Consider the following 16,345-nt stretch of genomic DNA (forward strand, 5'->3'; position numbering starts at 1 on the left):
TCTCCTAAACCCACATTTTATTCATAATAGAACATGGAAAACATGTCAAATGTTTAAACACAGTCATTTTACAATTTCATGAAAAATGCCGGATCATTTTGAAACTGATGACAGAATCAATGTTTGGGTCAGGACAGCAAAAGGCTGGAAAAGTAAGTGGTACTAAACAGAAACAGCTGACTGAACATTTTGCAACTAGCAGGTCAGCAGGTCAGTAACATGATCGGGTGTAAAAAGGTTATCTTAGTGAGGCGGAGTTTCTCAGAAGTAAAGATGGGCAGAGGTTCACCAATCTGCAAAAATCTACCGTTGCAGAATAATGTTCCTCAACGTAAACTTGCAAAGACTTTGAATATCTATCATTAACAGTGCATAATATCAACAAATGATTCAGAGAATCTGGAGAAACCATCATGAGAACCACATGTGAACATGTGAATACTGCCATGTTCACTGAATCAAAGCTTTTTTAAAAAAGTGGACTGAGACAAGGTGGAAAACTGTTCTGTGGTCAGATGGATCAACTATTAGCAAGCACATTGTCATCAGTGGGGAGGAAGAGCCTCCTTTCAACAGGAAGTGATCTCCAGCAGAAGCAGGCTCAGTTTAGGGCAGCTTGGTGGCCCTATCAAGAGTGAAAGGAGGGGAGCTCCTTAAATTAACACCAAAAGCTACACATTTAAATCACACACTGATCCTGCTCATGTCATAATGTAGCTCAGTAGTGTGTATAGTCCCCATGATCCTGTATGCTAACATCTGGGCATGCTCCTGATGCAGGTGGATGCTGTTTTGAAGAATCTCCTCCCAAACCTGGATCAGTGAACTTCTGGACAGTCTGTGGTGCTATTTGGTTGCATCAGATGTATAAATACCTAACATCAGGTTCTCAACTGGATTTAGGTCTGGGGAAGGCAAGTCAACAGCATCAGTGCCTTTATCCGAGATCTGCATACTCTGACCACACAGACAGGGTACAGTTCTGCACCAGTGTAACGTCTGGACCTGGAACGCAACAGCACCTGCCTGGAAAGCACTTTGGCTCAACTTCTGTTGTTGTAAAATTTGCTGTACAAATAAAAGTGACTCGACTTGATAATGACTGATGGTACTGCTAGCAAAGACATTTTACAATTCAGTTGAGTTTTCCTATGCTATTATCATCCCATTTGGGCATTTTAAGAAGTAGACCACAAATTTGGTTCTATAAGAAAGAGTCCATCTTTAACTTTGAACTTTCTTCCAGTCCCCTCACAATTTAAATATGTTTGAGGAGGTCCGAAGCAATCAGCGTCGACCACTTTACCACTCAGATTTTTGGCCCATTTATTTGCAAAGATCTGTGAATCTTTGATCAAACAGCTTAAATAAAATGTGCCAATGTTTAATGATACACTTTGTCATTTTTTTAATGGAAACATGTTTAAGAGATTTTCAAGTCTGTCTAAGAGGGAAGCTTAGGGGTTAATAAGTGATTCCTTTATATGTTTTTAGCTGTATCTAAACCATCGACAAATATCTTGTCGCTACCGACCGTGTCTGAGCTTGATCCTCAGACAACCTGTAAAGGCTGAAAATCCTAAATGGAAGACTTTCTTTAAGCTGGTAGTGCTGATGACAGATAAGAGCTCAAAATGCGTTCTTCCTGCTCTTAAATAAACACTAAGAAGTATACTTAGTGAGAGCCGGTATTGTCTGTACATGTTTAAGATTCTGAGCTGAGTGCACTGCGACTTTGTAATACTGTTTATTTTATGCAGAAACCAAAGTGCATAAATAACATGTTGTGATTGAGGTTTTTTTACAGGAAGATGTTACCAAACAATTTCTTGGATTGAACTAGCTTCAGGACATTACTGCTTTCAGCCAAGAAGCACTTTCAAAAAATAAACCCACATTAAACAGCAAATTGTTGTTTGCACATGTTGATTTTAGTGCACAGAAGGAAAGCGTTCCCTAAAGTTTCCAAACTATCCACAGTTATTTCAGTAAGATTGATCACCTTAATTAAGCACCTATGTTACAATAGGGTCTCCATATGCACAGTTTTTCTCAATACCCAGGTTGAACCAATTGCCTTTTCCTCCTTTAAATGCACTGGTGACAATTCTCGCCCAGCCATGTTCTCCCTAAAAGGAAGAAAACAAAACAGGATTATTTACTCTGACTGCAAGTCTGAGAAATTAAAAAGTCTTAAAAAAATCAAACAAACATTTTCTGCTTCAGCTCAGCCAAAATAAAATTAATAAGAACTTGTGAATTTAGTTTACAGAGCTCATTAAGCTCGGAGTAAGCACAAGCTGTCGTGAAATACCAACCCAGAACTCTCCCCAGGAGTTCCTGACGATCCAGTACCCGATCCCATCTTCGCCCACGCCCCACCCAGCCACAGACACGATGTGATTTGGCAGAGAGAGAGGGTGAAACTCGGAGAAAATCCCTCCGGAGTATCGCTCCAGGCCTTCAGTCGCCATCAATGCACAGCTGAAAGACAAGAATTCATGCCTTTTATGTTGCCATTTTCTTTCATTACTGAAATGTAATGCTAAATCTTAGATGGAACCGTTACGTGGGCTCAAATTACGGTCATTTTTAGCTATGCGTCGGCTTTTAAAGCGGGCTCAAAATTTGTACTTGCATCTTAAGTGTGTATTATGCATTGTGAGAACTTTAAGTGCAAAGTTTTGCTCGCAGTCTTCTGCTTTGAATCTGCAGTCAAATGTTAATAAATACAGTTTTTCTCGATGGACCTTTCCTTGCATAGATATTATTACATCCTTTGACACATTAAAAGTGAGACATTATGCTTATTTTCAGCTCCATATTTTTCCTTGTTGCAGCTCCCCACTGTTTGAAATAAACACTTTTTATGGCCTTTGAGTTTTGGATTTTTGTTTTAATTTCATTTAATTTGTTGTCATCTTGACCTTCAGCTCTTGGATTTTTGAATTTTAGCTCTTGTCTGGATTTCAATGCTTTTCTAGTTTTGAGCTTGAGCTTTTGGGTTCCTGTTTCGACTTTTTTCTGATACTACTGTATTTCAGTTCTTCCCCTTATTTTATTCTTATTCTGTGTTCCTCTAGTTTTATTTATGTGCTGTGCTTTCTGTGTATCCCTGACTTCGTGTTTATTGGCTATCATTCATGTCTGGTTGTTCGTTGCCTTCGATTATTTCCTGTTTTCCTGTGAAGTCTAGTTTTCCGTGGTGTATAGTTTTACGTCATGCCTTTTCTCTCCTTTGTGATGGTCTACTCTGCTCCGGTTACTTTCACCTGCAGTTAATTGGGCTTTATTTACTAATATGTGTTTGGGAACGTTCTCAGCCTCTGCAAAAAATCAAGAGTGTATGCAAAATTACAGCTGGATTAGTAAAACATGCACACTGACGTATTTTGTTGTTAACACCATGCATTCATTTTCAAATATATATATATATATATACACACACATTTGCATATATTTACATTAATGTATATTTGCATATATAAAATTTAACTCGTCTTCTTCTACTTTTAGTTGCTGATTTGTAAGTTAAGTTTAAGTTATTCACGAAAATTTGAATCACACTGTATCTAATTCTGACATTACACGTGAGCCTTAGTTTAACTGATTTATAATTTCCTTCTTTGTTTTCTAACTCTGGTTTCTGGAAAGCACTTTGTAAAGCTGGTTTTGAAAAGTGCTACACCTAATTGTTATTATATGAAAGATTTGCTTCCACTTGCTTGTACAGAGAAACATGTTTACCTCCAAGTGAAGCAGAAAATGTTGGTGATGTCAGAGCGTATCCTGCACCGCTAAAGCAAGAAAGCAGGAAAAAGCCTGAGTAATAATGTCTGAGTAGTTAGAAATGGCACAGCTTTCCAAAATGTTTCCACCAGAGTTATGACAATATAAAAAAATGCGAGGACTGTCCGAAATAACGGACGTTGAGAATATCATCTATATTCTCCAGAATTCTCTGGAATATGTGGGACAGTGCCAAGAAATTAGACTGTATTTTGGGGTTTACTGTGTTTAACTGTATATAATAATAAGTAATTATTTAAATAACTAAATAATGACCAAAAAATTGTAGTATTCAATTCAAATTATAGACATGTGTTACATTTTATAAGACAGCCAGGCCTTCATCACTTATTCATTTGCTTGGTCAGAGGGACTTTTAAATTTGCTCACGGAGTACGAACAAATTCAGGCCCTAAAATATTAATGACTAGCATCCACACACTGTGTGAATAAGGCACAATGTTTCCTCCTGCGTGCTGCACACACCTGTGTGCTATTGTTCAGTTATTTCTGTGCGCATATATAGACACTTAATGGTCACTTAATTAGGTACACTTTGCGAGTGCTGGCTTGGATCCCCTTTTGCCTTCAGGACTGCTTTAATTCTCTGAGGCACAGATTCAACAACATTTCTCAGTGATTTTGGTTCATATTGACGTAATAGCATCACACTGTTATTGCAGATTTATTGGCTCCACATTCATTACATAATCTCTTCTGGGATTAATAAAGTATTCTGATTCTGATGATGTGACTCTCTCTTTCCATCACATCCCAAATGTGCTCTTTTGCATTGAGATCTGGTGACTGTGGAGATCATTTGAATACAAATGTTACGTCATGTTCAAGAAACCAGTTTGAGATGATTTCATGGCTTGTTATCCTGCTGGACACAGTCATCTTCAGTGTTTCTAAATACCACAGCCTTCAGCAGGTCATCTTGACCATGTCAGTGTCCTTAAATGGATTGAGCGGCTGCCATGGGATTGGCTGATTAGATATTGCGGCCTAAAGTAATCCTACTGTTGATCTGTATATTCTAGTTTTTAAAATTTTTGCTTCAGTTTGACTTTTTCCCCCAATGTTCCAACATGTCCTGTTCCTTTGGGTTGTATCCATATCACCACTCACAACAGTAAAAAGCACATTCATAATTTTAACAGTATATGCATGACATAAAATAAACAAAGGCATAATAAGTCTCCTTTAATTAACTTGAAATTCTCTTGCAATGTTTTCACAGTTTTCCCAGCCCCTGTAGTTTAATCATTTGAGCCTTTTCATCATACGCAGATCCAACTGCACCTGTGATTCAAGTACCAATCACCCTGCTGTCTTAATGGACAGGCGCCCAGTCTGGATGACCATTTAGCAAACACACCTTGTTGCTGTCACCTTATTTAAATGCAGTATAGATGCTACTCAGTGCTTTTAATATGAGCAGTCTGCCTCTTGGATCACAGTTGTAAGCCAGTACTTTTAATTTGAAATTATTTTAACAGCCTTAAGCAAGTACTGTTTGTTCTGAGGCACTTGTTCTGGTTCCTGGAAACTTTGCCAGGCGTCGCTTACCCCGCTGCTCACTCACACCCCCACAGTTAGTTAAGTTATTCTGTTAAGACACAGGGTACTATTTGGACGGGGAGCACAGTTCGTTAGCTGTTAGCAGCAGTCAGCAGAGATACTCAGACCTCCAGTCATAGCCTCCAACTCATTCAGAAGAGACATAATCTCTCCAAATTATGCCTCAAGATCTCCTCCCAGTCCTGCTGTGACACCTGAACCAGAAGACATCCTAGCTAGATTTCCATGTTAGATTATTTGATGACTCTAAACTAAGTCCTGTACGTCTACATGAATGGGTAAATGGGTAAAAGACCTGTATGAATCCATTTACATATTAACTTGTTACTGTAACCATTTTGCTGGTTAATAAATATCTTTACTGAGCTCCACACTCTTTGCCTTAGCTGAGCAGGGACGTGACAGTGATACACACCTACATGCCCAAAATCTTGTTTTAATTTTATTAAGGCTCTTAGGTATCAACTATTTTTTAAAAAAACGTTGAATAATTCTTATCTGCAGATATTACAACAGCACAATGGAAACTCTTAAAGACCCTGTTAATACTGCATGATTTAATTTAAAGATAATGTAAAGCTGTCAGAGCCAAACCACTAAAAGACTAACAGCTGATGTAAGATGTAAACTCTAAAGGGACACAAAACGCTCAGCTGAGTTTATCAAAGTGGATTCAAGGTGAAATTTAATATACTGTATATATACACATACAGGTCTGATTTTTTTCAATACTTAATGGCATTCAATTTGACTTTAAGATTTCTCTGAGTGTAAAAAAGAATGACACTCGTTGCTGTTATCTTTCTCCAAGGTTTTAAGAATCATTAAATAGTCATTCACTGAAAAAAAAAACTTCCCTAAGAGAACAGCTTCTCTGTGAAAATCTCAGGCAGTGTATCCTCCCTCACACAGGAGAAGTAGGTGGATGAAAAGTGAGAAATGACTTTGAGGATGACTTACTCTACCTGATGGGTCCGCCGGTGAAAATTTCAGCTTTCATCTCATCTCTTCCAGAAACTTCTCCGTAGTCTCCGACTTTCCACGCGGTGTAGTTCTTCACAACAGCGCACGACTCAAAGAAGGAGCACGTGCCGCACTGGTTAAACAGCTCGCACTCTACAACAAATGAAGAAGATGATTTAAAGTTCGGTGAGCGCTCAGTTTGCTCCTGATTCAACTGCTTGTTAATGCTACTGTCTAATCAGCCGGTCACATAGCAGCAACTCAATGCATTTAGGCGTGTAGACATGGTCAAAACGACCTGCTAAATGCCAAACTGAGCATTAGAAAGGTGATTTAAGTGACTCTGAATGTGGCGTGGCTTCGATGCCAGACTGCTGATCTCTAATTTTACTAAGTTGTCAACATGTCAAGACTTACCATGTTAAAACTAGTGATTTAAAATATGCTAGGACTTCACTAGAATTGCATCTCAAAACTAGACAGATAGCTACTCTAAAGGCCCAGAATTGTGGACACCAAGCTGTTGCATTCATATATGAAAGCAGAATATCTCCTTACAATAATCTGCTGCTTTAATCGCCTCCACTCTCTGTCTCTCCATATTTTGGAGTCTGGTTGTACAGATTTTTGTTCCTGTTCAGCTACAAGAGCATCAGTAAGATCGGCCACGCACAGTAAGCTGGCAGTAAGAATTGGCTCCCAGTCCGTATTACAGTGAAGAGCCCATCTCGCTTTCTTCATCACTGATTGCTTTCCGTCTTTGTCACTTCTTGTCTTCCCGACCGAGTTCACCTGATCGTGCCGTCTGCTCCCCGCCATGTGGCAGCAGTTCCAGAAAGAGGAGTTTATGCTTCTTTTTCACAGGAACTTTACTCATCCTCATCGCTTTATGATGGAAAACTGAAACTAACATCACTTGTTGAGATGTAATCTTGCTTTTGCTGTTTCGCAGCGCTGTTTAAAATCTCTATTACAATGCCACCACTAAAAAAAAATAGTGCACTGAAACTGTATACTACATCCACTGACTGAGAACACGGCGAACTGGCCTGTCTATGTATTATCATAAGGAGTCGTTAGACTTTGAGCTAATGTGAATTTCTTTAAGAGTTACGGTACTGCTGGTGAGCATAACGCCTCTGAGATGTCTCTCCATGCAGTGGCTGCTCAAGCTGCAGGACTTACCACCAGAATCACATACGTGTCTAACTATAGTATTACAGAGAATGGTCGCAATACCATGGCAGCAATACTCTAAGTAGCTCAATATTTTAAGATGAGCTTTTAACACAATGGGGCAGCTGTTTTAAAAACATTTGTATATGATATCATAGTTTCAGTGTAAAACAGAATATGTCCTGTGTGTACAATGCACAAAAATAGGCACTGAGGTTTCCAAACCCTCAAACATGGGGATGATGTTCTGCTGTGCATTAAGACATAATTGTGAATACTGCTACATAATTATGTGCTGGGTAACACATCTATGCAGTGTCCAAAATGTACCAGCAGTTTGGGGGGATGGTACTAGTTTAATGGTTTCATTAATTCTCTGTGTTCCTGAATAAATGCCCAGCATGCCAGTCAACCTTTTCCTCTGAACCGTTTATTTAAGAGGCTTCATGTCAGAGCGCCGTGCAGGCGGGTCAGGACAAGCATTTCTTCAGAGGCACAGGTGCAGCACCATTGTGCTTGAACAACAAAGAGAGAGTGAGTGATCATTTCAACAGGCCCTTTTAGGACACAGAGGTGGGTCGAAACTTTGCACTTTTTCCATTTGCCTCTTTTTTCCCAGTATTTTTGAACCCTCATAACGTCAAGAATAAAGACAATTTCAGGGCTGACACCTCCCAAAGCAAATATTTAAGCTCTGTTATAAACTGCAACCAACTCAATTTTACACCCAATCCAAACGATCCAAACTCCAAACCATCAATATCATGATATATGTCACAGTCACAGTTTCTGGAGAAAGCTACCAAAGCTGAATTCTGGGTAAACTTTCAAAGTCACACTTACAAATCAACACGTGGGATATTTTGTGTCAGTCAGGTAAGCTGGCATGGTCACAGAAAAAAGAATTTACTTTGCTCAAGTACTTGCTTTATTCTGTGGCAGTGTGATGGGTCTCTTATCAAATGCTTCATATTTTGTAGAGCCACCTGCGAGCTAATTTTAGCCCAGCGATGGTGATGAGGCCAGTTGCTGGAACTCAGAAAGGTTTTCTGCTGGTTTTGCAGTGCAGTGTTGAGCTTCTACTTTCTCCATTTCCTCCTGCCTCTGCCTCCTGTTGCTCTTTCTCTGCAGTCACGTTAGCATCACTCTTTACCTCTCAGAGATAGTTATTGTCTTTTGTTACTTTCAGCTTAACTTTGAAGTTTATTTTGGCATGTGTCTTGTTTTAGTTTTACTTCCTGTTCCTTTGTGATTGTCTGCTCTGCCCTCATCACCTTCACCTGTGTCTAGTCACCACTCATCCCTCTGTGAATGCTGTCAACGCCCTCCTTTGTCAGCACTTCTTCAGTCTGTAGGTTTCTTTTTGTTTTTACAATAGCTTAACAACAGCTTTTTTTATTTATTTACCTGCTTCTGCATCATGAATTTGGAAGCTCCTCTCTAATGTGTTGCTGACAACAGAGAGCATGTAAATTGGACAAAGCCATCACTCAAAGGGGAATTTAACACGTTTGTTCCCGGTCATGTGGTGGAAAACATTTTATCACTGTCAACTAGCTATGCAAAAAATTCAGGGGACTCCTAATATACAGTAGGCTACAGACCAACATCATGAGGCTTTGTTGAGATGGGTCTGGAACCTACGCTCAGATTTTAGATCTCACCCTGGGTCAACACACCTGAATCAAATGATTAGTTCATTACCAGGTTTCTGGAGAACTTCAAGACATGTTGATGAGGTCATTTAAATCAGTTGTGTTGGATCAAGAACACATCTCACTCAGAACCATCTCGGGCCACAAACAGCAGAACTCTCTGCCTGGGAGGGATGTGAGATGGGCAAATGAACTGAATCATTTCTTCAACAGATTTGATTCAGCCATGAGGCAGTCTGCAACATCGGCTGCAGACTCACCCACCCCCACTGCTGCTGTTCCACCTCAGACACTTCACACCTCCTCTATTCACCCTGCTCACTCCCCCCCACCCCCAACTGCAGCATCCAATACACACTCAACACAAGGCTCCAGCCTGTCTCTCTCAACCACCCAGGTTAGGAGGGAACTGAGGAGGATTAATGGCAAGAAGGCAGCGGGTCCAGATGGCATCAGCTCGAGGGTCGTCAGGTCCTGCGCGGACCAACTGTGTGGGGTGATGGAGCACCTCTTCAACCTGAGCCTGAGGTTGGGAAGAGTCCCACAGCTCTGGAAAACCTCCTGTGTTGTACCAGTGCCAAAGACTTCACGCCCCAAGGACCTCAACAGCTACAGGCCGGTGGCTCTGACATCCCACCTGATGAAGACCCTGGAGCGGTTGGTCCTGGCTCAGCTTCGGCGCCTAATAAGCTCATCACTGGACCCACTTCAGTTTGCCTACCAGCCTGGCATTGGAGCGGATGATGCCGTCATTCACCTCCTACATCGTTCCCTCGCTCACCTGGAGACCGCTGGAAGCACTGTGAGAATCATGTTCTTTGATTTCTCCAGTGCCTTCAACACCATTCTTCCCTCGGTTCTAAAGGACAAGCTGGTGAACTCTGGAGTGGACCATCACCTCACTACCTGGATCCTGGACTACCTCACCGACCGACCACAGTATGTGAGGACTCAGGGCTGTGTGTCGGACAGGGTCGTCTGCAGTACGGGGGCCCCACAGGGAACGGTTCTGGCTCCGTTCCTCTTCACCATCTACACTGCAGACTTCTCCCACAATTCCACCCAGTGCTTCCTGCAGAAGTTCTCTGATGACTCTGCAATAGTCGGCCTCATCACTGATGGGGACGACAAGGAGTACAGAGGACTGACCCAAGACTTTGTGGACTGGTGCCAGCTGAACTACCTCCAGATCAACGCCAGTAAAACCAAGGAACTGGTGGTAGACTTCCGCAGGCACAAGCATTCTCCACTGCAACCACTGAACATCCAAGGTATGGACATTGAGGCTGTGGACAGCTACAGGTACCTTGGTGTTCATCTGAACAATAGACTGGACTGGACTCATAACTCAGACGCCCTCTACAGGAAAGGGCAGAGCAGGCTGTACCTGCTGCGGAGACTCAGGTCGTTTGGAGTGGAGGGCCCACTCCTGAAGACCTTCTATGACTCTGTTGTGGCTTCTGCTATCTTTTATGGTGTGGTCTGCTGGGGCGGCAGCATCTCTGCTGGGGACAGGAAGAGACTGAACAGGGTGATCCGAAGGGCCAGCTCTGTTCTAGGATGCCCTCTGGACCCAGTGGAGGTGGTGAGTGACAGGAGAACGGCGGCTAAGCTGTCATCCCTGATGGACAACATCTCCCACCCCATGCAGCAGACTGTGACAGCACTGAGCAGCTCCTTCAGTGGGAGACTGCGGCACCCACGGTGTGGGACGGAGAGATTTCGCAGGTCTTTCCTCCCCACTGCTGTCAGACTCCATAATAAAGACTTTAACTGATCAAGCACACACATCCATACATATGCAATAATACTAAGTGCAATAATCCTTTCTGTCATCGTTGTATTTTTACTCAGTTGTATATAGTATTTGTATTTGTATTCTATTTTTATCTTATTGTATATTTATTTTATTTTATTCTACTGTATATAGTATTTTATTTTATTCTATTCTGTACAGTTGTGTACTGTATTTATTCTTATTGTATTCTAATTTTTGCCTCATAACTTTTGCACTGTCCACTTCCTGCTGTGACAAAACAAATTTCCCACGTGTGGGACTAATAAAGGTTATCTTATCTTATCTTATCTTATCTTATCTTATCTTATCTTATCTTATCTTATCTTATCTTACATCTAAAACCTGCAGGAAACCGGCCCTTGAGGCCTGGAGTTCGACACCTGTGCTCTAGCCCCACCCCCACAACCCTGAATTTAATAAGTTGATCAGATCTAGCTGACATTGAGTGAAAGGTGGGTTATGACCAGGTTAGATTGCCAGTCTATCACAGCGTAACACAGAGAGACAACTGCAGCCTCACCTAAAGTGTAATTTACAATCAGACCTCAGCAGTTAAAGCAATAATAGATTACTTTTAAATGCCAGTAATCTTAAGTAACATCATCCAATTCTGATTGGAGCTAATCAAAAGGAAATATGGCCTTTGATGAAAAAACAAACAAACAAACAAAATATAACTCAGTATTTCTTTACTTTGGTTTTTGGCTTGGTAGTTGTTGCAGGTTTCATCAGGAATGCCTCTTTCGTGCGCGTAGGCGTAGACTCTCAGGTGATCGCCTCCGTAACAGGAACCTGCCCTCCCGCAGTCTATCACGTTCTGCACGGAGAGGTACGCCGATGGCCACGCTCCTCCACGCTTGACGTTGATGCGGTCTTAGACAAAAAGAACGACACACATTAGCAGGAGCCGGTGGATGCTTCTCCACTTACCACTAAATTTAGTCATTTTCATTTCACATGACAATATGCCCTCTAGCCGTATCGCTATTATCAATTTCCTCCATCCCGCTGTTGTCATGGTTACCAGCTAGCGCACTGGTGGCTCCCATGGCCCAGCAGGAGCCACAATACTGGGGGATGTGTTGGTTCCTCGTGACGCTCACATAATTCTTCCCATCGATGTTCCTCCAGTCCCATGACGGAGGAAGCTTCAACACCTCTACATGCGGCCGGGCCTGCGTCCTAAACAAAGGGGAGTGATGAGCAGCTGTAATTATTGTTATTAAAGCGAGCACAGATGTTTTCACTTGTCTGACTAATATCATCCCCTCTCGGGAGTGTGTGGGTAGTGTAACTGCTGTGACTGACTGACATTTCCTGTGGGTGCTAATAGCCGGACAGGACATTTGCATGTCTGTGCGGTGATATCCGTCCCTGCTGAGCACAAAGTTCAGCAAGCATGTTATCTCACTTCAGATGATTTTGCACCAGTTGTCAAATTTTGTGCAATTACAGATAATCAGACGTGGCTTTGTATTAATTTAATGGAATTTTATGTTTTTTTGACCAAAAAATTTTTAGTTTGTTCCCTCTGCATATCAAGAAATGTATTTGAACTCTCAATGATACTTCTCAGTTTGCAATGTTGTGGTTTTGTTTTTTTTTATCAAGCCCTGCTGTTTAATGGAGAACTTAATGGAAATGGGTATCTCACTGCTACTTTGTTTATTATAATAAAGCCTGTGGTGAAAAGTACTAAAGTGCAGTTTTAAGGTGCAATTTTAACTGTTTATACTGGCAAAGGAAGTATTGTACATCTCCTATTATGTCTCAAATTAAACCTTGACATAATACTCTAGTAAAACAAGAAATTGGTAAAGAGTAAACGTTCTATTCATTTTTGCTTGCACACTCCCTAAAAATTTGCTTCTGTTTTTTTAATAACTATGTGAAGTTAATTAAGTTACCATTTTTTCCATGTAACGACACACAAATTTGTTGTCACTTTATCTAATATAGATGAATGAAGCTCCACATTTATCAGCTACAGCAGTAAAGTAAATCTCTAAATGATGCAACAACATTGTAAGAAATGTCTCATAACATTTCCAATCAGAAGATTTCAATTCTTCTTCTTCTGCTGCTGTCTTTAGGAGTCAGCACAGCAGATCACCGGCCTCTGTCTCACCCTATCTGTAACACCCTCCTCTGTGGCACCAACCCTCTGTATGTCCTCCTTCACTACATTCATGAATTTTCTCTGCGGTCTTCTTGTCCACCTGCCTGGAAGATCCCTTTTCAACATCCTTTAAACAATTCATAACTCTTCTGCACACGTTCAAACCATCTCAGCCTTGTACTCATGTCTAATCCTGCCCATTCTGGTCACTCACAGTGAAACTCATAACATCTTCCATTCCTCCACCTTGAGATTTTTTGACAGTGACATGCGAAGTGTGTATGTATTTTAAATTAAAAATTAAACACATGCAATCTGTGTAGATTACAGGTGTCGGACTGATCATGTGAGGACCAAACAGGACTTAGTTACACTTTCCCATCTCCCTCATTAGGTAAAGATTGTTTCACAGTCTTGTAATAGTCACTATTCTTTGCATATGTGTGTATTCCCTTTTTCTGCTGTAACAACTCTTCAAACCTTTGGCCTTTGTTCACCTGCTGTTCTGCATATTTGTAGTGATGAATCCTTCAATCATCTTTTTGAGGTTTCTTGTGAGCGTATGTTGAGTTAACCAGACACTGGTGGCCCAGTTTTAATTTCTGTGGGATTTGGTAATAAAAATACACAGAAACTGGAACACAGGCCACCCCTGTTATGATTTATGATTTAACTACATTTAACTACAAATAGTTTTATATTTTCTAATTAGCTTTTTTATGACTGGGTTCAGAGTGTTTGTTTCAGTGTTGCAGTCTTTATTATGTGGAGTGTATTTGTTAGAAGAATAAATCCATAATAGGAACCACAACACTTTGTGGAAGCAGCCATTCAGACATCCCAGCTCTCGACACATTCACAGACGCCTCGTCAGGCAGGTTGTGCTGATAAATCCAACCAAATGAACAAAAAATACTAAATAATTTCCCCCCAAAAAACTACATTTAAAATGTTATGTTAGTTGTGAAATTTTTCCGAAGTCTACTCCTATTTCTACTTTAGTGACTAAAGTGTTTGGTTTTTTTTAACATATACCTTTTAGGGTAGCTTTAGTGATAATATTGCTATATCTAAATATATAAGCTTAGTTTCAAGGAAAACCCTAGTACTGTACACGTAAAACAATACACGTCATTGGGAGAAAACATATTTTTGAGATTGCACCAAAGTACTGAAGTACAGAAAAGTATCCCGGAACTCACTTTGATACTCATGTTAATACGTTTTTATTTAATTAATACGTTAACGTTATATTACTACACTAAGGCGAGTAATTACCATATTATTAAGAGACGCTGCAGCCAACTTTTAGGATAAGGAAGGCTGCCAGAGTTCCTATTTTTGAGCTAGTTTAGCTCCTCTCTGAGCTCACGTGAGTACCTGTGTGACTGCTGGAGGTCGAAATCTTCACCTACCTGACAAAGTCCGGCCTGTGGTCTCTAATGGGTTTATAACACGGTTCGGTGAGAAGCCTGGAGGCGCTAAACTGCTGTGAAAAAGATGCTAAACAAAACAGCAGACATGCAAAATTTGTAGCCGCCATGTTGGCCCCGCCCCTTTCCTCTGACGCAGTGACGCGATCACAGACAGCCCCCTGTCGGCTCGAGAGAGCACTGTTCACTCCCTGTGAACACAATAGATGGAAGGATGTGGACAATGTGGTCACTGACACATATATATATATAATATATATACATATACACATATAATATAAAAATGTACATATATTGTGTCATTGTTGCATTTTAGAAGACATGTTTGTGTAACTGACTTTTAACTGTATGGTTATCAGTCAGTTCTTTTCTTAAGACATGTGACAACACACTGAAGCAGGCTTTTAAGTGGATCACTACCTAACAAAAATCACAAATGACTGCTCTCTTTTCAGGCAATAACAATAAACCAACAAGCATTTCTGCAGTGGCATAATTAGCATCATTAAGCTATTATAGGGACCTGTTCTGTTCATTTCAGCACCACTTCTTTAGTCTTTGACACCACAGAGTAGCTTGTTTTAACAGTTCACTACTCTTTTTCAGGTTAAAGTGAGCCTTGGGTGCAGTCCTCTTAATCTGTCCTCCATCAAAAACAAAGCATTTTACCTGCTCTCCCTTCTTCTGATAGATTTCCAGCAGAAGTCTAAATCAAACTCAACAGTATAACAGAAAATAAAGGCAACAATAATGGGTTTAATACTGTTAATTTTTATACTATGATAAATAGAACCAAGTATTGGGGGACAGTGTGGATTTTTTATGATCAACTGGAAACTTTTAAATAACACACTCAGCTCCCACTTACACTTACATTACACCTAATGGAGTGCAGAGGACTGGTTGGGTTATACTGGAGAATATGAACCTCTTAACAAACATATTATGCTACAGGATGATGCTGAAATTCAGTGATGTCTCATTCTGTGAGATGTCAGCAGTTGTTTGCACGTGATTAAAGAATATATGTGCATTAGGCCATAATTCAGTCAATAATTCAGTCTGTTTGCTGCATGATCCATTTTCGGCTCACGTGATAGGTGCTCAGGCTAACTTGTAGTGTTAAAAGTAGGAGATGGGCTCTAGAAATGAGTTACATAATTGCTGTTGGGTCCCAACCAAGGTTGGACTGATATAAAGGCAAACATCAAAGAGGGAAATCAGATTGGGAATATGCTTTCACATCTCTGTTTACAGAGCGGTTCCCTGCTACATGATTTAGGTTACATTTTCTGCTTTAATTTCATTTCTGGATGTGTTCCCTGATGTTTTATTTATTATCCAAATATTTGATTGAAAAAAGATAGAAGTGCACATTGACAGAACGACATATACAATGTTCCCGTAATTGACACCAATCTGTCCAAAGTGTTGCGCGTCACTGCTGTCACAGAGCCCCATCTTGATTCTAAATCTAAAAATTCTTAAGAAAATGGAGGGATGGATGATGATGCTCATGGCAGCTGACCCATATAATATTGCCATGGAGACCGATAGGTCCTCCCTGTTTTTAAATATTGAAGAGTTAATGTGTTTAGCCCTATAACTTCTAACTTTTTGTCTGCTTAAAGTTATATGTCCTGGTACAAAACGTTAAATGGTTAAATGATATTACTCGTGATTATCGGGCAAGAATGACAAAAGGTGGAAAAAGAAAATTTCTTGGTGTTTCCTCAACACTGTGAAAAAATTCTCAACTATTTTGTTTATAAGACTGTAGAGCAAGCATCTCGTCTCCTTCCTCCTTCAGTATTTTTCAGAGGAAGAT

At 40.5% G+C, this 16,345-nt stretch overlaps 1 protein-coding gene across 1 annotated transcript; it reads right to left on the bottom strand.

Moving 5' to 3' along the window:
• LOC102293165 (cathepsin Z) lies at positions 1-14,654 on the bottom strand. The gene is made up of 6 exons (XM_005924581.2): positions 14,500-14,654; positions 11,990-12,147; positions 11,659-11,838; positions 6,339-6,489; positions 2,319-2,484; positions 1-2,129 (listed from the first exon to the last, which is right to left on the bottom strand). Exons 1-6 carry the CDS (start codon positions 14,625-14,627, stop codon positions 2,016-2,018), a joined length of 897 nt encoding a protein of 298 aa, XP_005924643.1. The 5' UTR covers positions 14,628-14,654; the 3' UTR covers positions 1-2,015.
• Between the last annotated feature and the right edge of the window lie 1,691 nt (positions 14,655-16,345).

This window comes from Haplochromis burtoni, unplaced genomic scaffold (genome assembly GCF_018398535.1).
Source record: "Haplochromis burtoni strain Fernald_Lab_line unplaced genomic scaffold, NCSU_Asbu1 Contig_78, whole genome shotgun sequence".
Taxonomy (NCBI): domain Eukaryota; kingdom Metazoa; phylum Chordata; class Actinopteri; order Cichliformes; family Cichlidae; genus Haplochromis; species Haplochromis burtoni.